We start from the raw sequence: 24,111 nt of genomic DNA on the forward strand, positions 1-24,111 counted from the left end.
TCTTGTATGCCTCCTGAAGAATCTGTATAACGACCAAGTAGCAACAGTAAGAACAGACCACGGAACAACAGACTGGTTTAAGATTGGGAAAGGAGTACGGCAGGGCTGTATACTCTCACCCTACCTATTCAACTTGTATGCAGAACACATCATGCGACAAGCTGGCCTTGAGGAATCCAAGGCTGGAGTTAAAATCTCTGGAAGAAACATTAACAATCTCAGATATGCAGATGATACCACTTTGATGGCTGAAAGTGAAGAGGAACTGAGGAGCCTTATGATGAAGGTGAAAGAAGAAAGTGCAAAAGCTGGTTTGCAGCTAAACCTGAAAAAAACCAAGATTATGGCAACCAGCTTGATTGATAACTGGCAAATAGAGGGAGAAAATGTAGAAGCAGTGAAAGACTTTGTATTCCTAGGTGCAAAGATTACTGCAGATGCTGACTGCAGTCAGGAAATCAGAAGACGCTTAATCCTTGGAAGAAGAGCAATGACAAATCTCGATAAAATAGTTAAGAGCAGAGACATCACACTGACAACAAAGGCCCGCATAGTTAAAGCAATGGTGTTCCCTGTAGTAACATATGGCTGCGAGAGCTGGACCATAAGGAAGGCTGAGCGAAGGAAGATCGATGCTTTTGAACTGTGGTGTTGGAGGAAAATTCTGAGAGTGCCTTGGACTGCAAGAAGATCCAACCAGTCCATCCTCCAGGAAATAAAGCCAGACTGCTCACTTGAGGGAATGATATTAAAGGCAAAACTGAAATACTTTGGCCACATAATGAGAAGACAGGACACCCTGGAGAAGATGCTGATGCTAGGGAGAGTGGAAGGCAAAAGGAAGAGGGGCCGACCAAGGGCAAGATGGATGGATGATATTCTAGAGGTGACGGACTCGTCCCTGGGGGAGCTGGGGGTGTTGACGACCGACAGGAAGCTCTGGCGTGGGCTGGTCCATGAAGTCACGAAGAGTCGGAAGCGACTAAACGAATAAACAACAACAAGGGCTAAAGCAGAATAGAAATATTTTTTATGATAATTACTAATGTTGCTTTGGGTAGATGGTTATAAATGTGCATATAGTTCAAAAACCCCTTGATATGTAATCTTACTGTAATGTTCACATTAAGAGGAATATGAAGAAAATTCAGAGAATGGATCTGGTGATTTAAAAAAAAATCCATAGTAATACTACCTCTCCATGAGGGCTTGAAATGTTATGCCCATTTCTTATGCTATTCGATTGCTTTAAAAGAGATTGGATAAATTCATGGAGGATAAAACACCAGTGGTTACTGACTGTAATGGTTCCGTATGTCAGAGGCCATATGCCTCTCAATAACAGCTGCAGGAAACACAGAAGACACACTGGTACTTTTGTCTTATTTGTGGGCTTCCCAGAGACATCTGACTGACCATTGTTGAAACAGAATGCTAAACCGAATAGACACCAGCTGAACTGACAGCTGTACCATTATATTACATTTTCCACTAACTAGTTTAATCCTTGAACTTCTTGCATGTTGAATATCGGGAAGCTAGTCCATGCCATTGTGAAAATGGGGAAGCAGATACTGATAGCCAGTCCTGTTTTTGATGTATGGCAGTGTTATCCTTTTCACAGCTTGTGTTGGTTGTTCTGTGGTGGGTTGAGTGGTCAGGAACTTTTTGATAAAGATGCGTGGGTATCCATTTTGTTTTATAGGTGGTCTACTTTCTTTTAATAGCGTTCTGGGTTGCTGCAGTGTGTTTGTACTTGTCTGAATAATATTATTACATAGCTCCTCTAATGGGAGGTTACTTTGGTATTTGGTAATAATATTATTACATAGCTCCTCTAATGGGAGGTTACTTTGGTAATGGAGCACTTGGTTAATGTGAGTTCTTTTTTGATAGACTTGCCTTTCTAATTTGCTGTCATTTCCTCTGCTGATGAGGATATCCAGAAAGGGGAGTGTGTTGTTGTTTTCTTCTTCCCTTGTGAATTTTATTCCTTGGAAGATGATGTTGATTGTTTCATGTGTCTTCTCTAGTTGTTCTTTTTTATTATGACGAAGGCGTTGTCTACATACTGGATCCATACTTTTGGTTGTATGTGTGATAGTTTCTAGACGTTGCATTGCAGTCTTTGCTATGAGTCCTCAGAGTGGTGATCCCATGGGTGTTCCTCCGATTTGTTGGTGTATTTGTCCATCAAACTGAAAGTAGGTAGTGAGGCAGAGGTTGGCCACAGGACTTGCCGTAGAGACCCAAGAAAACATAAGGCAAACAGTTATACTACAGTCAGAATTGTATCCATATTAAGTAATGCATTTTGATTGACAATTCATTTTGGGATGCATCCTATATGTCAGTTTGCATTTGACAGCAAGATACTTGTGTGGAAGCTGGTGGAGATTGTGAAGACAGTAAATTTTTTGCTCTGAAACACTAGGGAGTCTCTCCATTCAGTCTTCCCTAGGCGTTCAACACAATCTCTTTTCAGTTTGCTCTAATTTTTTGCTTTCTTTATAAATTATACATTTGTGTGGTTCCAGCTTTGCTTTCATGTTTTTTTTTCCTTGTCTGAGAAAAAACATTGTGAATCTTAATGAACACCCAAGGGATATAGAGATGCAGGTGGCTTTCCATTTTATAGGTGTGGGAATACTGAATTCTATTTACAAAAATACTCATCAGAGAAAGATCCCCCCAATGTGGAATTTTCAGAGAGGAATTATGTAATCAATGTTCATGGAATGGTGCATTAAAAAAAATCATTTTTGTGATCACGTGGCAGCCTTGCTGATGTTTAGGTCTTAAGTTTCCTTCTACTGTCATTGATATATCAGAGTTCATATTTTTGACAAGATTTTTTTCTTGTTGTTAACATTGAATTAGAAACCCTGGACAAGATAAGGGCACAAACCCAATTGGCAATTGTTGATTAGATACTACAGATCTGTACTGTATAGTGAAGCACATTTGAATAGCCTTTCATCTTTATAATTTAACACTGGTAATACAAATGTGCAAAGCCCAGATCCGAAGAAAGTATTCAGTGAAAGTTCTATATATATTTATGTCTTTAGGACAACCAAGGCTACTTTATTATTTTTTTTATAAGTGACCAGAATTATTATAGTATGTGCATAGCCCATTGTACCTCTGCACATATGATGGAGCTTCACTTGAATGCAGGTATGTGAATGAATGGATTAAAAAGGTTCCCTGTTATCCCTGTAATATTTGCAATACTCAGCTATGCGCCATATATGTACCTGGTACATATATGTAATGATGAGGCATTAGTGATAGGTGGGCTTAAATTTGTGATTGTTTGATATTGCCTTTTTTTCAAAATTTTCCTTGGCTAGCTAACTATTTAGTCTTTTGCTTCTTGAAGATTACTGAATCTTCAGCTCCACATACTGTATCTGAACACCATCAGCTTCATAGATGACAGCTAGTCTTTTTCGCTTTTTTGGCTACAGAGTGTGTTTATAGCTTTAGTTAAAGTATCTACTTGGTGACCAACATGAAAACTGTACTGTGTTACACTGCTAGATAACTTTCTCCAGCTTTAAATCATTCTATCAAATAGAACAACACAACTGCAGGACCTCTCTGGCATATAAGGAATTGTTTTCAAGTATTTCCATTTTTCCCCGGCAGGGAGGCTCCAGAGCAAGCTGGTATCATACAACATGACTTACTCCCCATGGTAATTTCTTTTAGGCTCCTGCAATACTCTTTTGTCCCATGCTCTGCATAGTAAGATCACATGGAGGCATGACAGTTAATATATTCTGGTATCAACAAATTTTTGTTTCTTGTAGATCAGTATAAAAATAATGAGGAGCCATATCTGTGACTATGGAGTTAGGGACTCCTGTAAATGAAGTAGTTTATTTATTATTTATCAAATTTCATCACCACCCATCTCCCCCAAAAGAGGGACTCTGGGCGGTTAGTAGTTGCTCCGGGTTTTCCAGCCCTTAAGTTGTTAGAATACCTGATTCTTTCACTGAATTGTACCAAACTTTTTTTTAATGGTAACTGTAGCTATAGGTAATAAACTTTTTTGTGTAATAGCTTTAATGAAAAATGTGTTAATGTCACTAGCTACAGTGCTGAGCTTGACTATCACATAGAACAGCTTTCTATGGGAAATAGTGGAAATCTTCCCCCTGTACCATGCAGACCTGACTTTAAAATCTGTCTTGGTATTAGATTAAATCAGCATTTCATACTTATACAGTGCCATTTGTTGTTGTGGATGATGATGTTTCCAGAAATGTTTTAATCAAACCAGGAAAAGTCTGCGTAGGAAGATAAGTAGTCAAGATCATATCAGTTCTAACTAGCTTCCATGAAATCCTTAAGACAGAATATTACAAGGCACTGTATACAAAGAGAACATTGTACTCCTCCCCTTGATACACCACTGTGCTAGAATGATAAGTATTATGTGAGGATGAATATGATGTACATTAAATAAATATAAATAATTAGTAAGGAAGGTTCCATCTATTCTGTTCAACCCATTCCCCTTCCTCTGTTCATTGACCTTTGTTGCCATTGTACTTTAGAAGGAAAGGTAAGAACATATGGATGATCAGGTTTGTAATCTGTTATTTCTGTATGTTGCCATTAACAATCTATAAGATAATTAAAAAGTACTATTAGCCATGATTATATCTTTGAACTAGTTAAAATTATGAACATTTTAAAATGCATTTTTACTTTAATTTCTGTACTTTTAAAGAAATATGTTGAAATTCATTAATAATAGTCCAATTTGTTTTATTCTGATAAAGGAAAAAATTATATGAGCCTATCCCCTTGCATTTTACCTCCAGTCTTACTTAAGGTGTTTGTTATATCCAGCTTGAGAGTTCTAGAACTTAAATGTTGATCTACCATGTATGAATTACTTACCTGAAAAATACAGATAAATAGGATCTCTATATATTGATCATCTGTAGTCCTTATGTGTCCTTATTTCCACATGCAAAGTCAGAATAGTCTATATTCTGCAGTCTATAAGGTACCTCCAAGTGGTGGGACTGCAGGATCTAGAATTTCTGGAAATCCCTTTGAAGGGTATCTACTTAGGAGTTTTTAAAATTGCAGTACTGTGAAGGTAATTGGTGAAGTAAACCATGCTGAGTCAAACTGCAACTCTAGTTCCTTTATTGTTTTCTACCATATACAGAATCTGCCAGACTAAAGGCTTCTTAACTGAGCTAAAGGGAAAAATACTCTTGGGAATCTAGGGCGGTGCTAGTCTAACTTTATTCCTCGGCCCCCCTGCATTCTCCAAGCTGTGCAAGCTGTGAGAATGCTTATCACCCTGGAATGCACTCTCTTCCTTCCTAGCTCCGAGCTCCACCACAAGTACCATTATATCTGAAGGTTTTTAGATTGGGTAGGGGTCCCCAAAGTGCCCAGATTGGGCAGTATCTCTAGAAAACTTAACATTTTAAACCTGGTTAGCTTCTGGAGTAAATAACGTTATGGACCTTTGTATTTTTCTGTGTGCCTTTGTCTGAGTTGAATAGTTGCAAGGTCTTCGTAAATGTTTCTGATGCCATCTGGGCATGAGCATGACTCCTCCATAACTGGCTTACATCTTATGATTTGGTCATTGACATATCTGTTTTATCTCATTCAGAATCGCAGCATTGTTTTCGGTTCTAAAAAAACTGTTTATGTTTGGAAATAGTTTTACATGTCAGAAATGGCAAAGGAAGTTACTGTTTATAAAGCTCATTTTATATGCAGGTAGTCCTCAGCTTTCAATGGCAACTGAGGCTGGAATTGCTGTTGCTAAATGACACGGTCATAAAGCGTGATGTTATGTGACCACGCTACTTAGCAATGGCAATTCCAAAAGTCCTGGTTGCTGTCATTAAGTGAGGATCTCATGTGACCATGACTTCTGACTTCCTGCAGGCTTCCCCATTGACTTTGCTTGTGGGAAGCTGGCAGGGAATGTCAGAAATTGCAATCGTGACCGCAGCTTACTGTGATGTCGTAATTGCGAGCTGGGTGCTGAGTGGCCTGATTGCAATCACGTGACCACAGGGATGCTGCAACAGCTGGAACTCCGAGGACCGGCCATAAGTCCCCCTTGTTCGGTGTCGTCATAATTTCGAATGTTCACTGAATGAATGGACATAACCCAAGGACTACTTGAAATCACAAGGGAAAATAATAAATTATGTACACATACAATTTCTTATTTCTTGTTTGGTTCTTATTATGATATTACAATATACTTTATTTCACAATCTTTTTATTTTTGCTTTATTGGTTTGAAATCTGATAATACAATTCTAAGGCAAGTACATGGTCAGGTAATTTATTTTCAGTTGTTTGGGGTTTCTTATTCACAGTATAAAGGAGTATAAAATGCTTTGTGCATAGAACTTCAGGCTTTGTCCTGATTTTGTTTCTTTTTTTCTTTTTTAATAAATTTTGTTAAGTTTTAAAGAGAACATAAAACTAACAAACTAATACAAGATAGAAAGAAGAAAGAAAAAAAGAACGGAAGAAAGAATGAATGAAAGTGCAGTGAAAAAGAAATAAAAAGAAGCTTCTGATTTTCTCTGCAGCAAATATAAGTATGATTACAAAGTTATCTCTTACTCTATGATTACAAAAAAGCTCACTTTTTTTCTATTATCCATTTTTTTCCAAATCATCAAAACCACAAATCATTTTTTTCCCATTTCATGAAAAAGTCTATAAGGGGTTTCCAGTCAACCATAAATGTAGATATTGGCTTTTCTCTATCAAGGAATTTAATTTAGCAATCTCTGCAAGCCCCATCATCTTCACCAACCATTCTTCTATTGTGGGTAGCATTGAATTTTTCCACTTTTGAGCATATAATGATCTTGCTGCAGTTGTCATATATAAAAACAAAGTTCCATGACTTTTTTCTAGTTGCCTGTCCACTCGTCCCAAAAGAAAAGTCTCTGGTTTCAGTTGTACTTCAATCTTTAAAATCTTCTGAATTAATGTATGTATATGTATCCATTTTTTTTTTGCCTTTTTTACCAGTCCACCAAACATGATCAAATGCCCCTTCATGGTATTCACATTTCCAGCAAAGATTTGAAGTATCTTTATACATTCTGATTTTTTTCATCTGTCATAATATGTTACTTTGCTTCTAGTACATGTGTGTTTGTGTTGGTATATTTCATGACCATTTTCTTTAGTTTTTTTATTTGTAAATTATGCCAAAAATCAGTGGGTGATGCAGATTGCTTGTCGTTCAGGAGATCAAGTTCACTTTAAAGAAAAAACATAGCATACTGTAGTTTGTCTTGCATGCTCCTTTGATACCCAGGTACCCAGTGAATGGTCAGGAGAAGAAAGAAAAGGCTTTTGGCAGGGGACTTTTTTTATTAAGACATCCATTTTTATATGCGTTTCTCCTAACAGACACATTTCTGTATGTCATTCTCTTTTATGAGCACTGTACAATATCCTGCCTGGTATACAGTAATAACCTATGGAGGGTAAATTAGGTTTGTTTGTTGTTTTAAAGATGTGGACCAAGCAATGCACTTAGATTTCCCTGTTAGCCCTGAATTTATCCTGAAAATATACACTATGCTGGAATAAGACTCCTTTTTTTATGTATGTTTAGCCTGAGGTAGAATCGTAGTTCAAGATCCACATGAAGTAGATGCTGTTCATTTTAAGAGATTACTGTTAAAGATTAGTATAAAAAAATTAAGGCTCTTTTTGTTTTGCTCGCTTCCTGGGCAGCCACTTAAGGTTTGCTATGTTGCATTATTGATATGGAAATCTTGTATAATGTGTTTTCATTATTTTTTAATAAAGCATTTCAGTGGGACTTGCCTAATCCATGATATTTGGCAGAATTTTCTGTGGAGTTGCACAAAGGGCTATGGAAGGAAGAGTTTAAGAAAATTATACATACATACAGGCTGTAATGTGTAATCGTTTGAAAAAAGAAGGACTGAACCAAATCTTTGAAAATGAAAGGAGGTTTGGAAATCAGCATATTCATGTGTAGGCTTCTTTTTTGTATTTAATAGTGTTCTCATATAAGTGGAAATAGAGCTAATTGTATTTAGCTGAGGTATTAAAAATTGACTTGGCTTCTTCCTCATATATGGAAATCTGTTTGGAGAAAATGTTACTTATTTAAGAAGATCTGACACTACACTTAAAGTTTCAGAAGGTTCAGATCAACCTTGCCAACAAATTTACTAATGGTGGTAATATTTTTAGTAGTGCATCCACATGCTAAATTAATAATTAATTTAGGACAGTGTTTCAGTGCCCTGAAAGAACCAATAAACTTCACATTACATAAGCTTTTCCATATGGACACAGGAAATTATTCTTTCTTGCCATCACAATACCTGTTTTTACGTTTTGTTCAGATAAAAATACAGGCACTATGAGTATATATTGAATAGGCTGGATGCAAAAGGTTATTTTACTTGCAATTAAGCCATCTAATTCCATTTATTTATTTAAAATACAGGATTCAGCTGACTTTTATGCTAAAAGCCTTCAGGAGGTTGTTTACATTATAAAATCCTGCCCAACACAAATGAATGAACTCAGTAAATATCTGCAGTAATAATATCCAGCTCAGACAGAACTAAAATCTTACATGCAACTGCAGCTAAAAGCCAAGGACAGGCCAATAAAACTGAATAAGAAAGGTCCAACAAAGCAGGTGGTCCTAATTAAGACTATTATTCCACTTTATTAATCGTCTTCAGTTATTAGATTATTCTACCAATGCTTACTCATGTCTTTCATAGTACTGATGGAGTGAAATAGGAACAGAATTTTTCTTGCTGAATTATTGCATCCATCTCTTGCATGTAACAGCTGTAACATACATTCTATTATTGTTGGATAAAGCAGATTGATTTCTTATTTAAGTACAGACGCTCATGGAGATGTGCTTAAATTCAAAGATAGTAGATGGAAGAAATAATGTAATTTGTTCTCTTTGGGAGAATGGAAACTGAGGACAAAAACCTTCATTTAGGAGTTTAATGTACAGAATTTGCTAATAGTTCAAATGAAATGCTCAGATTCAAACAAAAGATCAGTATAGGTTCCTTTATTGCTTATTAGTATTTACAAATAAAAACAAATATCTTCAGGTCAGTTATGGTATAGAAACATCTTAATAAATGTTGCTTACCATTTTTTTTTTTTAATTTTCTAGATGAAGACTGTTAGTGTTGCCTTAGTACTGTGCCTGAATGTAGGTGTGGATCCTCCTGATGTGGTAAAGACAACTCCATGTGCTCGTCTTGAATGCTGGATAGGTAAGCCCTTTTGAACATTATTTGTTCATCTAAACGTTTAAATTACTTTGTCTTGCAATTCCAGGTAAAGGTGACAATACATTCAGTGGAAATCTGTGCTAAATACACATTGAAATAAATAGTAGTACAAAAATGCATGTTGGCCTTTGTTAATTGGCTTATTTTTAACTTGTTGAAATTCAAATCTCATAAGAATAGTTTATGGTGCTTCTTAAAGAGATTTGTCCTCAGGCCCAGGTGAATATCCCCAAGAAGGACATTCCATCAATCAATCAATCAATCAATCAATTAATCAATCAATCAATCAATTAATTAAGTGACCCAGTCATGAGGTAATCAGGCATGCGTGACTATCTGAGGGGGTTCCCAGCCCAAGAAAGGATGCAACTGGAGCATTACATGTACCTATGCAAAGACCCTCTTGGCAACAGCTCCCACCTGCTTGACAAGCAGAAGGTGAAAGAACCCCCACCTGATTGCCAGATTGCGCGCTATTCTCACATGGGAAAGTACAACCCCATTAAAGAGTAAAGATAGAAACTCTCTGGAACCAGGCAGATCAAACAAACTAAGCCCCTCAGTCTTGTCAGGATTGAGCCTCTTCCTCCCCATCCAGGCCTGTACGGCCTCCAGGCACTGCGTCAGGACTTTGACAGCATCACTTGGTCAGCCCGGGGTTGAGATACATAACTGAGTATCATCAATACACCATACTGGCAGATGACCTCACCCAGCGGTTTCATGTAGATGTTAAACAGAAAGGGAGAAAGTGTTGAACCCTGCAGCACCCCGCAAGGAAGAGGTGGTGGGTGCTCTTCCTACCTGTCAATACCAATTGAAACTGGCCACAGAGAAAGGAGGAGAACCACCATAAAACAGTGCCTCCCACCAAAACCTCTGAAGCTGGTCCAATAGGATACTGTGGTAGACAGCACTGAAAGCTGATAAGAGGTCCAGGAGCAGAACGGTGGATGCATCATTCCCATCCGGGTTCTGCCACAAGTCATCCACAAATACAGCCAATGCTGCTCTGTACTAAACCCCACTCTGAAACAGGTCCAAATAATCTGCTTCCTCCAGGCTCCTCTGGAACTGAAGCCCAGCCACCCTCTTCACCAAGTGAAGGTTGGAGACTGGATGATTATTGTCCAGGACCTTTGGGTTCAATAATGTCTTCCTGAGGAGAGGACGCAGCACAGCCGCCTTTAATTGTGAAGTAAGCGCTGAAAACAATTCTGTATAGGCCCCTAGTGTTAGAAATGTAAACTAGATACCAATCAATTTTTCTGGCTGCTTTGAAAGTCCTTATTTTGTCTTTATTTAATATTCAGTATTTCTTGAATATTTATTCAACATTCAACTTGCATTATCCAGAATATAGCCATATGAAATACACAGAATCATTTTATTCTTCCCTGATTTTTTTTTAATGTGCCTTTGAGTCTGTCTTAAGTCTTGGCAAATGTCCCTGCAGTACATTTTTGGAAATGGTTTGCCCTTGCCTCCTTCCTAAGGCTGAGAGTGTGTGTCTGGCCCAAGATCACCCAGCTGGCTTTGTGCCTAAGATGGGACTAGAAGTCACGGTCTCCCAGTTTCTAGCCTGGTGCCTTAACCAGTACACCAAACTGGCTCCCCTTTTCCCCCTGGTTATGCTATTTTAAGTTGAACAGCATGAGCTTGTATCATATGATAAAAAAGATATTTGGGTTTTGTATCATGTAATAAAACACATCTATAATTTTTGTTGAAGATTTTTGATTACAATAAAAAGGGCTAATTTAAACATCCTCATGTAAGTTTATGTGTAGCCACTTTGTATGTGGTACGAAACAATAATTGCTGATTAGTTTAGGACTTAGCATGTGATTTGAAAGTTAGAAAGCATGCTGCATTCTGCCTCATAAAAATAGCCACAAACAAGCCTAGTGAAAACCAAATCTGTTTTCTGATAAGTTTAGATAACATGCTAGAGAGCCAGTTTGGTCTAGTGGTTAAGGTGCTGAGCTAGAAACCAGGAGGCTGTCTGTTCAAGTCCCGCCTTAGGCATGAAAGCCGGCTGGGAGACCTTGGGCAGTGCCTCTCTCTCAGCCCAACTCACCTCACAGGGTTGTTGTGGGGAAAATAGGAGGAGGAAGGAATATTAGGTATGTTCCCCGCCTTGATTTATTTATAAAAATAATAAAGGTGGGATAGAAATTAAACAAAGAAACAAACAAACTTTAAATTAACCACACCAGTTGGGAAATAACAACATAAACCACTGATGGCTATTTGCTAACAACATAAACTTGTGTGTGGTAGAGCCAGTGAACAGATCCAAATGATGGTAGATCTAATTCCACCCATAAGACCGGTCCCAGTAGGACTAGGGAACCAACCAGCCCCAAGAATGGCTCTTCCTCTCCCCACTCCAAGCCTGGTAGCAGAACCAGGTCTTCAGATGTTTTCTGAAGTCTAGGAAGGAGGGGGCTAACCTTACTTCCAGGGGAAGGAAGTTCTGCTGCAGAGAAGGCCCGCCTCCTGGACCCCACCAGATGGAATTCTCTTACAGACGGGGTCCGAAGCATGCCCTCTCTGCACGACCAGATGGGACGGGTTGATGTAACGGGGATGAGATGGTCCCTTAGGTAACCTGGACCCAGGCTTTAAAGGTGATAACCAACACCTTGAATTGGACCCGGAAGCAAACTGGAACTCAGTGCAGCTCACAGAGCAAAGGAGTTATATGTGCTGATCTTGAAGCACCCAAAATCGCCTGCGCATCTGCATTTTGGACCAGCTGTAGCTTCCAGATACTCTTCAAGAGTAGCCCCCTGTAGAGCGCATTGCAGTAGTCTATATGGGAGATGACCAGGGCATGAGTGACCGTTCAAAGGGTCTCTCACTCCAGGAAGGGGTGTAACTGGCGCACAACATGAAGTTGCGCAAAGGCCCTTCTGCCCATGACTGCCACCTGCTCTTTGAGCAGGAGTTGTGAGTCCAGAAGGACCCCCAAGTTACACACCAGGTCTGTCTGGGGCAGTGCAGCCCCATCCAGAACTAAAGATGGCAAATTCCTAGGAGCTGAGGGGCCATTAACCCACAGCCACTCCGTCTTACCAGGGTTCATCTGAAGCCTGTTGTTCCCCATCCAGACCCCAACAGCCCCCAGGCACCTGGAAAGGGCAGCCACAGCATCACGTACTTCCCCCAGGGTAGAGTTGTATAGCTGAGTATCATCTGCATATTGATGATACCTCATCCCATGGAGACGGATGATCTCGCCCAGCAGTTTCATGTAGATGTTAAAAATGAGGGGAGAGAGTACTGAACCCTGCAGAACCCCACAAAGGAGGGGCCATGGGCCCAATCTCTCCTCTCCTATGAACACCGACTGGGATCGGCCCTCGAGAATTTACCGTTAAATTTGATTCATACATGCTAAGTAGTAATCTCTTTAATGATATTGAAATGTGCAGTTCAGAGAAAAAGTTGCAAATAGATGTTCCTCTGCTTTCCCCAAGTTAAACAGTCCAATGAATTCCACCCCTCCCCCTTCTTTGGTATGCAGCCCCCTTTTTTGTGCCAGTTTGTTCAGTTCTGTGCAGGTGTCTCTGCCAGTCGACCTTGGATGCCAGAGATAGTCCAAACAAGATGTTTTCACACTCCTAGCTGGTTCCCCCTACCATTTCTACTGACTCGCAAGTCTCAACCTGGGTTGACTCATTCATGCATGTGAGTCAGATCAGATGTTCTGTGGACGTTTGATCTGGGAGCGTGACAGTCAGCTATTTTCCAATATATGTAATATTGCTCAGAGAAATTTTTGGTGACTCTTTGGCTTTAATAAGATAACGCATTTTAATAGTATGAACAAAACGCTACACCATCCCAAGGCTATGCAGTATTTTAATACATACAAGTTACTTACTTTAAAAATACAACAGCACAGGGGCCTTCCTGTTGGTATTGTCTGGATATTTCATCTTAGTAGCCTTATTTATTTATAAAGATTTGTTTTATTTTCTTAGCCCATAAAGTGACTGCAACATCAGGTTTAATGCAGTTGCTAAGAAAACAGAAGGATTTAAAGAAGTGACTTTGGCATTTGCTGCAGAGATGTTAACAATGGCTTAGAATTTTATGCATGTTTGTTCAGCTGTACGGCAATAACTATAGATTTCTCCCTGCTTTTAAGAGCTCAGTCTAAATCCCACAAACACATTTTTAAAAGAACAGTGGAGTAATTCTATTGCAGTGTTTCTCAACCTTAGCAACTTTAAGATGTGTGGATTTCAACTCCCAGAATTCCCCAGCCAGCCATGGGGAAGTTGAAGTCGACACATCTTGACGTTGCTAAGGTTGAGAAACAGTGCTCTAGGGTTGGAGTATTTTAATAACCTTCATTTTAAGTTTGTAGGAATCATTGCACTAAGATGCACTGATTGTGATGACTCTTCTCTTTCCCCTTGACTTAGCATGCTGATTACCTCTGCCTAGACTTTGGTATTGCAGTACTTCTCAGTCTGCACTTGTTTGCTCAGGGTGCCATGTAGGTAGCAGATAACCAGCTCAATAATGTTGCTCTGCACAATTTTTCATTGTCCAAGAGGATTTGAACGTGTTTTGTTCCAGCTGGCTATGGTTTGCTAGCCGAACAAGAGAATGCTAGAAAAATGTCAAGATTCCTTCTGTAGTCATTTTGGTATGAAAACTGGAAGAGACAATAGCTTGAGTCTCCTTCACCACACCTGCAGTCCAAAAGCCAATGGCAGGAGAGCAGTAAGGTAATGAAGCAGATGTTACTTCATTCCATGCTCTCTGTGCTTCAGGATTTTCAGGATACAAAATGAGAAGAGAAAGAAAGGCAGGGCATTTTGCAACAGGGGTTCACTGGTGTTGGACACCCTCCTGTTTTTTTTTACCGGTACCGCTCTATGTGATGTTTATATTTGTACTTGTGATGTTTTAAAAATAAGATGGCATTTTAATAACCGTAATGGGAAAAATCATAAGCCACCAGAGAATATTGCTGAGAAACATTGGCATGTTGTAGACTCCCCCCTGCACCATTCAGGCTTCCTTTCTGCAGTGGAAGCCCTCCCCAGTGTGATGCTGGGAATCTCCTCTATCGCTTTTGCTCTGTGTCTGTGTGTTTGCATGCCTGCACGTGTTGTGAGTGCAGAAGCAAGGCGGGCACAGGTTGCATTCTAATCCCTTTGCTTCTCTAATGTGTCCTGGACAGGGTGAAACAAACAGCCCTGGAGCTGACAGAATTATTTTTTCTCCCATTGAAGCCATGTGAAAGGAAAATAAGTGAAATATAAATTCTCAGCAAAAGGGGAAAAAGCCACTTCTTCCCTGCCATTTTGAATGGCCCAGCTTGATAGGACTTAAGAAGCGGTGGCTTCTCTTTGCAGTGTCTGCTCCCTGTCAGTGGATTCCTGTTCTTGCTCTCTGTTTGATTTGCTTTTCCTTAAATTTGTCCTTTCTGGAATTAAAATGTACAGTTATGTCCTAATGAAGAGGGGTAGATGTATTATACAGATCTGTAATTGCTTCCTCTGCAAAGCATTAGTGTATTCATAATTGGGAAGCTGTGGTTATTAGGTGTGCTGATTTCCCTCCAGGTGATAGCCAATGTTGTCATAATATTTCCTTTACTCTTTTTTTTAATGTAAGAGTTTTATTAGATTTACGATAAAGATAAAAACTGCAAAAAACTACAAAAAGAAAAAAGAAAAAACTAAAAAAGAGTGAAAACACAAGAGAATTTTTTTTTATTACAAGAAGGGGTGACTTCCGACATTTAACAGCAAGGATATACAACAAATTTTCCATAATCAATTCCTTACTCTATATTAAACCAAAATCACATTATTTCTATAAATCATTCAATTGGCACATTATTAAAGTTATTAAATATAGTTGCTCCATCCCCTTATATTAAAAGAAAAAGAAGAAATATATATAAATATAAACCTCCTAATTAACTTCCCCCTGAAATATAACATTTATTTAATTATTTCCTTCCTACTACTATTCTATACATTTCTGTCTACTATAATAAAAATCAAACCAAAAAGCATATAAATTGCCTGCCATTATAATTAATAATACAACAGTTATAATAATCTTAATCATATTAAGCCTAAAACCAAGCATTTATTATTATACCTTATTCATCTTAATCCAAATAGTTAAAGATGAAGTCAAACCAGCCCTAGAAGCAATCCAGATAAATATTCTTAAGCCCTTACCCCACTTCAAAATAAACCAGAACATTTACATATCCCCTTTCCTTTACTCTTTTAGAAAAAAAAATACCTGTCTTTTATTTTGGTTCTGCTTTATGACCACATGTTAAATGTCACAATAAGAGTGTAGAAAATGTCATTAAGAAGGATGTATGCCCTCCAGCATTCTAAGCAAAAAAGTTGTTTAATGGTATTAGAAATGAGTTGAATACTGAATAAAGCCAATGTAATTCAACAGAAATCTTTCTTTTTATACACTGCGTAATGGAAGCTGTACATCAGACTTAAGGCTAGCAATATGGAAAGGTTTTCTAATGTTTTTGGTGATGGGCTAACTGTAAAGCAATGGTAGACTTGTCCCTTTCCTTTAAATGGAATTAGAATTCCACAGTACATCAAAAGTAATTCAGACATACAATCATAGACACACACAGAAGTGACGGCAAATCTCCATCCTGCCTAGGAACCTTATCTTTCAGGTATATGAACTATATAGTTAAAATCTCTTAGAAGCATTGCTTATAATAATAACATGTAATTAAATAGTAATGAGATGTGTTCTTTTTTTTAAGGCAAGGAGAAGTGGAATAAATGCAGTGCATTTTTTACTTCAGTATAGTAAAATAAATACTGAAAAGTAAAGTAAAATAAGGAAGAAAACCTATTAGCCCTAAGCATCTATTCAAAATTAGCCATTTTACTACACTTTGGAGGACATTTTAATTTGGGTTCCATTGTCAAATTAATAAACAGGTCCATCACAATCATGGCCTTTATTTTAAAAAAAACCCAGTTACACAATTATTATACATGTTGAAATATATTTATATCCAGTATTTAAAAATTACATCATTGTGGGAAAAGTCCCACCTCTCTAAAAATATATTTTAATCACATTTGCTCTCTTCCTACTCTTCATCATTTAGAATGAGGCATTATTGTAACTTTTGAACTCTGAACAAAATATACTCTTGCTATGGCAAGAGTAGCAGACATGAAGCAATTAGTGGGTAGAAAACATTTATTTAGTAACCCACCACATTTTCTGAAGTTTCCATGCCAATGTATCTTAATTTAAATACAGAAATGGATTCAGTTATGCTGTGTACTTACTAGTGATCAATCCATACAGCGCATTTTAGAACAGTATTCTATGTACTGTATGTGTGAATTGCCAAATTCCTGTAAATATAAACTGTTTACCCCCTTCCTCTAAAACATCAGTAAGATATTCTAACTAATATTCCTTCTCTATATATGCATATCTATATCTATTAGGGCTGCGCATACTTTGGATTTAAAGGAGAAAAGATGCTGCAGAGTGCACATGGGTGCTTATAACACCTATTAGCAACTCCTTAAATCAAACAAACACATTCTTTTTTCAGGACTGTGTTGCTATTCATATCTGAAGCACTGTACAGCACAGCTGTTTTACATCAACTTTGTATCTATTATATATATGTACGTGTCTGTGTGTGAGAGAATATATACCGTATATATATTCTCTTTTTTATCATTCCCTTTCCATTCTTTTGTATGCTTTAGCTAATCCCTGTCAGTCATTAGGTTGATTACAGATCTTTCCTGATACTTTTATTCACCATTACAGTTAATTCTGCATGTTTTCTGGACATTTTGGTAGACCAGAAAATAGTCATGAAAGAACATCCAAGTTGTTAGGCAACTAAAAACTGTGCTCACTAATCACTGTAGGGTTACACTGACAGTCACCTTGATCTCAGTTTTTAATGCTAATCTGAAGATAGCAATCAAAAAATGGTAGGTTTAAAATAATCCAGCTCTGTGATATAGTACTGTCTTGTTTAAACCATTTTCAGGTTGTGTGACTGTTATGGCCTTATGATGGATTGTAGCTTTTGTGATTTCTTTTGACTATCTCTATTTGTTAGAAGTGAATAGAGTTTCTTTGGTAGTATTATTTGCATGAGCTGAATAGAGGGAGGAAGCACTAGCTACTGTAATAGCAGACTTCTGTGATGTTGAAAATTTGTTAATACTATTTTAACACTGTGAATAGGGAAAGATGTCTGCTCCATTTTCTCTGTTCCTTTCACCTAGAGCTACTGTTATAGTTTCTCTAGTCAATACTAAATTTATCCTTTTTTGTCCGTAGTGTCAGATAGGTTCCATTAAACATACAAATTTTCCCTTGACATTTCAGAATACACAAGAACACGATTCTTTTTTGGCCGAACTTGCACTGTATCTCATTAATCTCTCTTTGCATGTGTTGTTACAAATTTATCATGGTGCTTCAGGGAATAATTTGGAAAAGGTCCAGTTTTTAATCCTTCACTTTGCCAGAAGCATAGTACTGTATGGAGAAATGCCTTTAACTCTGTTCTCAGAGAAAAATATAAGCATACTGAGGACAGTCGGGACAAATATGTGAGCTCCTTCTTCATGCCTTAGCAGTCTGTTTTTATTATGTAGGTAAATGTTAGCTTTCTCACCTTCTCTTTCCATTTATGTTAAGTGTGTTCATGTTGACTTTGAGTGCTGAGGGCAACCCTCTTTCCCCTTTCTTTTGATTGATGGATTGATTGATTATGTGCCATCAAGTTGTTGTCGATTCTTAGATAGATTTTCTCCATGACGATGTGTCCCTAACCTGGTCTTTCAGGTCTTCCAAAGGTGCACTCATTGCCCCTGTAACTAAGTCCATCCACCCTGTTGTTGGACACCCTCTTTTTCCCTTCCTTCTACCTTTCCTAGCATTAGAGCCTTCTCCAGAGAGCTAGATCTTCACATAATGGCTCCAAAGTAGAATAATTTGAGCCTGGTCATTTGCGCCTTGGGTGAGAACTCGGAGTTGATTTGTTCAGTGTCCATTGGTTTGTTTTCTTGGCTGTCCACGGTTTTCTCAGGAGTCTTCTCCAACACCAAAGTTCAAAAGCATCAATACTGTTCCGATCCTGCTTCTTCAAAGTCCAACTTGCGCTTCCATAGAATGTCACAGGGAATACCATGGCTTGCACAATTCTGATCTTTGTAGGTATAGACACATCATGCCATTTGAATACTTTTTCCAGGGCCTTCATGGCTGCTTTACCAAGTGCTAGGTTGTGGCGTATTTCATGACTGCTTGTTCCTTTACTGTTGATGGTTGATCCTAAAAGGCAGAAGCTATCCACCACTTTGATATCTTCATTGTCAAGTCTAAGGCTGGTTGTTCTACCTGGTGTCATTAGTTTGGTCTTCTTTATAACTAATTTTAATCCCATTTTTTCACTATTCTCCTTGACTTTTAGTACTAGAGCTTGCAAATCCTTTGTATTTTCAGCTATTAGAGTAGTATCATCTGCACAGGAAGGTTATTGATATTTCTTTCTCTAATTTTAAAACCACGCTCATCTTCTTCCAATCCAGGTTCTTTTAATATATATACAGCATATAGGTTGAGTAAATAAGGGGAGAGCATACATTATGATATAATCTTAGAGAGAGAGGGTAAAATATAAATGTGTCTATAACTGTTGTCAAGAAGATTGGACACCGCTTCTTTAGAATCTTTCTTTTCTTTTTCTGTATTTCTTTTTCATTTTATTACTTTTCTCTATTCTTCTTTAATTCAAAATTTGTACTGTTTTAATTCTGTTGAAAAACCTGTTCAATAAAAATTATATTAAAAAAGTAAGTGCCACGTGTTCAGCGCCATCGCAACTTTGAATGGTGGCTGAACAAGTGGTTGATAAGCAAAGACTACCTGTATAGTGTCACCCATGTCTCTCTGCTGTCCTGTCATATATAAGCCCTGGAAGACACGTTGCTCTTTTTAGCTGATAGCGGACCTTAGAGTAGAAGAGATAGCATATTGTCCCATAGAAAAGGAGGGGAGGGGCAGAGGCTGGTGCTGTGCTGAGGAGGAGGAGAAAGCTGGAGATTAAAGGAAAGGCTTTTAATAAGGAGGCAATAACTGACAAACCAAATGGATTCTAGACAGTGTTAGCTATTGAAGGATTGTTGATTCCAGAAGAGCCAAGTGGAGGTCAGTGGAGTTTCTGGAGAAAACTCACTGAAGGAGGAAGAGATGCAATGAGGGATGGCTCCACTCACTGCAAATGGCTTTAATGGAAAGCTGAACAAAACAGATGGGAAAGATCATGTTCAGCCAGCCCGAGAAAGAGAGAAACAGAGAGCCAGCCACATAATCACTCCTTCCTTCTCCCATATATAGGAAGCAAAAATATAGAATATAATGACGGTAATGCATATATATAGTTTGAGCCAAACTAGAAGAAAGAAAGCTGACTCTTAAATGTTTGGCTAGGTATACATAAATCAAGCCTGTACTACCGTTCTCTGTTGTTTATTGGAAAGAGGGTGGAGAGGAATTGTTCCATGTCTAAGAATTAAAATAAACATGTGACATTACTTGCTATGATAATATAAGGGGGAAAAACACAAGAGGTGTCTTGTACGCCCTGAGTTGGATCATGTCCTGTGAATGCACAAAGCCCTGGTAACAGAGATAGTGTAAGGAAAAGGAGTATTAACCCTTCTCTCGCCAACTGCATTCCTGGTTATAATTGTGTAGTTTTGAAAATTTCTATTAGCTGTACCTGGGATCACAGGCTCTCCAAGGTAACACTAATTGTATGGTAAATTATGAAAATATGTATTTACTTTCATATGATGTACGTTTATTAATGAACTGTATTTTTCCTGAAAATATGATAAAACTTTAGTCCCATTGAAGGAAAGGTATTGTAGGAATAAATACAAACATGATTTTAATGTTTAAGCCTCCAGGATTTTGCCAGTCATAAAACACTTGGCATGATATGAAAGCAAGGGAGTGTGAGGGGACTATAGGGAAGCGAGCTGTAGAAATAAGAAATACAGACATTACTTTATGGAAGGGCCATCATTGGAGGACCATGAGCAGTTTCTTCCAGTCTGTAGTTTTATTTGCTATGGTTTTAAAATATTTTCTGGGAAACTATAAACTATGGATAATTTTTCATGAGAATCTTTCTTTTTTAGAAGTCGTAATATTTTCAACACAATTTACCCCAATACCAGGTTTCATTATTTGTACTGCAACAGCAGCCTTGATTATACCTGACCATAGCCTTCTCCAGGGACCTCTGTTCTGATGAAATATGAGCAAAGCAGAACAAGGGATTACTTTTCATTGTGTATCTTTTGAAATATTTGTTTTTGGCCTCAGAAAAGCATTACGTATTTACTAATCTTACTTTCCCCTCTTTGTTCCTTTAAGAAATAGATCAACTGCAAAAACAAAAATGCAAAGACTTAACGTTATGCCCATCAGAATTGTGATGTTCTGAAATTATAGTAGTAAATATTTGAAAGAAAAATATCCATTGATTCTGTTCTAGGATTATTTTACAGAATTTTTAAATGGCCCAATCAACCAATTCTGTTTTGGTCCAAAGATATACCAAATTTCTGTTTCTGTTAATTTATAATCCAAACAAGAGCCAAATTAGAAATAGTATTAAACATTTATTTTGTCTCTTTCATGCTTGATTTTTTATCAAATAAAAGTGCAGGGCCCTGACCTGGACCAAGGGAGAAGGAATTTAACTTTTTGCCCTTGTGTGAGATTAATTTAGGAAAAAAACCTGAAATGGCATTTATGGTAATTTTCTTCTAATCTCAGAAGTTATTAAACTCTGGTAAAGTAGTTTTGGGATTATTGCATTTTTCCAGGAATATCAGACCCACTAGGTAGACTGGATTAGGAAATCAACTCATAGGAAGGCTAAAAGTACTTTTATTGAGAATGGCTATAGTAACAGAATCTTGCAAATCTGATTATGCTGTACCTCCTCCCTCTTCTTATACTCCAATGAATCAGGGAGGCATCTGCCTGAACTGTTTCCAAATGTTATCTCAATGCTCTAGATTTAAAAAATGTTTCAGCCCCTTTTGCCTAGGTAATGGTTTTTGCGTATTTCCGTCATTTAAGGCCATTTTCCTTACTTTCTACAAGGAAGAACAAATTACAGTTCGGATTGTAGATTCTAGGATTTCCCTGTAACTGACTTGATTGCTGTGGGAAGATGCTTGGATCTTTGGCAACAATATTTCTGCCTAAGAAATATGCATTTCCTATCTCTTGCACTTTGCTACAATAGCAGAAAGAATATGCTACATGGATTTTGTTTACAAGTAGAATTTACTTCAGTGTATTTTATATAGTTGTCAAAAATCTCATGGGGCTTTTATGTCTCTTAGATCCTCTGTCAATGGGTCCACAGAAAGCTCTAGAAACCATTGGTGCAAACTTGCAAAAACAGTATGAAAATTGGCAACCAAGGGTAAGTACCTTTTTGCCTTCTTGTAAAATAAGCCTTTTCTCTCAAAATCTGTATTTACTTCTGGTACTGTTACAAGAAAATATTCCATTTGAAGTATGGAAGACAGGTAGTCCTCAACTTATGACCACAATTGGGACCAGAACTTCCATCACTAAATGATGCAGTCATTAAGCAAAACATCACATGACCGCATAGCTTAGTGACAGCCGTTCCAGTAGTCTCAGTTGCAGTCATTAGGCCAGGACAGTGCCATTGTTAGGCGAAGACCTCGTGCTTCTCCTGCACTGCCGTGCTTGTCTTCACTTCAGCTCCCCCAACCTGCTTATCTCCCCCCCATCTCTGTCCTTTTGGCTGCCCAGCACTCTGCCACCTATCCCTGCTGCCCCCCCCACTGCCCACGGCTGACCTTCGCTGCCTTCTTCCTGCTACTGGCCAGGGATCCAGGCTCTGGGTGAGAGTGCAGCTCTGGGATGCACGTGGTGAGTGTGGGAGGATGGCAGAGTCTTGTCTGCTGAAGGGAGCTTGCCTGGCCTGGCTGGGGAGGAGGAAGCAAGCACGGTGCTCTCTGTTGCTGGGTGAGGTAGGGGAGCCGCCACCTGCTTTTGCTCCCTGTGCAAAGATGGAGACTGTGTGGGAGGCACTGTTTAGGATGGTGGCAGAACTGGAGGAAGCAGAGGGGTGCTGGCTTCCCAGAGGTGCAGCACATACTCTGCAGCTCATGTTGGAAGTGCTCCTGGAAAACTGGCTTGCGGGCTTCAGTGAGGGGTGGAGACAAGCCCAGCACTGGCAGAGCCTGCCCACAGGCCCTTTGCTCGCTCTCAGCCCAGCCTTCCTCCTGCAAAGCCTCACGAAGGGCCAGGAGCTTCCAATGCGCTGAAGCCCACATACCAGTTCCCCAGGGGTGCTTCTGGCATGCACTCTGCAGCTTTGGAAGACCTCAGAAGCTTTCTGAAGGCTTTCCAAAGCATCACAAGAATGGGGCACACTATTTGGAGAATGGCACTAGTGGCCTCGGGAAGAAGGAGTGGCATGGCCAGCAGCTGCCTAACCTAAGGCAGGCCAAGCACACATCAGCAGCAGCGGGAGGAAGATGGTGAAGGTCCACTGGGCATGGCAGGGCCTGCAGAATGCAAACTGATGGGGCAGCTGGAGCTTTGTGCAGTGGCACTGGGGTGGCTGGCGGTGGTGTGGGGCTTGAGCCGGCACTCCTCAGCAGCAGTGCTGGCTGTGCTGGGACTGAAGTAGAGGCCTGGTAGTGGTGGTGGCTGGCTGAGACTGCTGAAGGCCCCAGGCTCTAATTCAGTCCCAGTGCTGCCACCACCACCGCCGAGGAATGCCGCCATGCAGGGCGGCCCAAAGGGCAGAGATGGGGGGGGGGAGATAGGTGAGTGGGGGGAATTGAAGCATCCCTGCAGTTGTAAATGTGAGTGGGCTGCCAAGCACCAGAATTTTGATCATGTGACCGCAGGGGCACTGCAACAGCCATAACTTCAAGGACCGGTCGTAAGTCACTTTTCTCAGTGCTGTTGTAACTTTGAATGGTGGCTAAACGAATGGCCATAAGTTGAGGACTACCTGTACATATTATGTAACTTAATATGTATTAGGCAGAATTCAGAGCTTTTCTATTTGTTTATGTGGATAGAATATTATAGTTTTTCAAAAACTGTTAGGCTTCAACTGGACTAACACTCCATAAAGGCAAGAGTCATTTTTACAGTCAAGAATTTCTGCATTGGTAGTTGTATGATGCATTACTGTTTTCACCAAGTAGTTGGCAAAGCAATTAATTTCAGTAGATAGAGGTCTGCTCGGCATGATTGGTTTTTGATACATTTGCACAGGTTTTATAATCAGATAATACTGCTTATGACTATTTCTTAGGTCTGTTGTTTCAGACTTTAGATTTATGATATAGTAGTCACTAAAAGCTGGAATCTCATTGGCTTCTGTCCATATGAGTGGTATTGAACAATTCAGTAGTGGAAGCAAGTACCAAATGAGGTGCCAATCATCTCTTTTCTGGATGTATTTTAGCAGCGGCTGGACTGTCAACTTTTAGCGATGCTTTAATTTGAATTCTTGTACAGAGTAAGGGTTTCCTACATTCAGTGGTCTAACTGGTCCTGCCCAATTCTGTTGTGTCCATCAGGAGGGTCATAGTTGGAGAGAGAATTGATGGCTTCTTTCAGAGTTTTCCTGGACCTCAGATGTACATGAGCATCTTTGACATGAAGCATG

The 24,111-nt window shown here is 38.9% G+C and overlaps 1 protein-coding gene across 3 annotated transcripts in view; it reads left to right on the plus strand.

Moving 5' to 3' along the window:
* RPTOR (regulatory associated protein of MTOR complex 1) overlaps positions 1-24,111 on the plus strand; it is a 420,855-nt gene that overhangs the window by 23,781 nt on the left and 372,963 nt on the right. For all 3 annotated transcript variants that reach the window (XM_063293407.1, XM_063293409.1, XM_063293408.1), the window contains exons 2-3: positions 9,218-9,320; positions 21,788-21,870. In XM_063293407.1, coding sequence (XP_063149477.1) covers positions 9,218-9,320; positions 21,788-21,870 — 186 coding nt within the window. The remainder of the gene's footprint in view (positions 1-9,217; positions 9,321-21,787; positions 21,871-24,111) is intronic.

Source organism: Candoia aspera, chromosome 2 (genome assembly GCF_035149785.1).
Source record: "Candoia aspera isolate rCanAsp1 chromosome 2, rCanAsp1.hap2, whole genome shotgun sequence".
Classification (NCBI taxonomy): Eukaryota; Metazoa; Chordata; class Lepidosauria; order Squamata; family Boidae; genus Candoia; species Candoia aspera.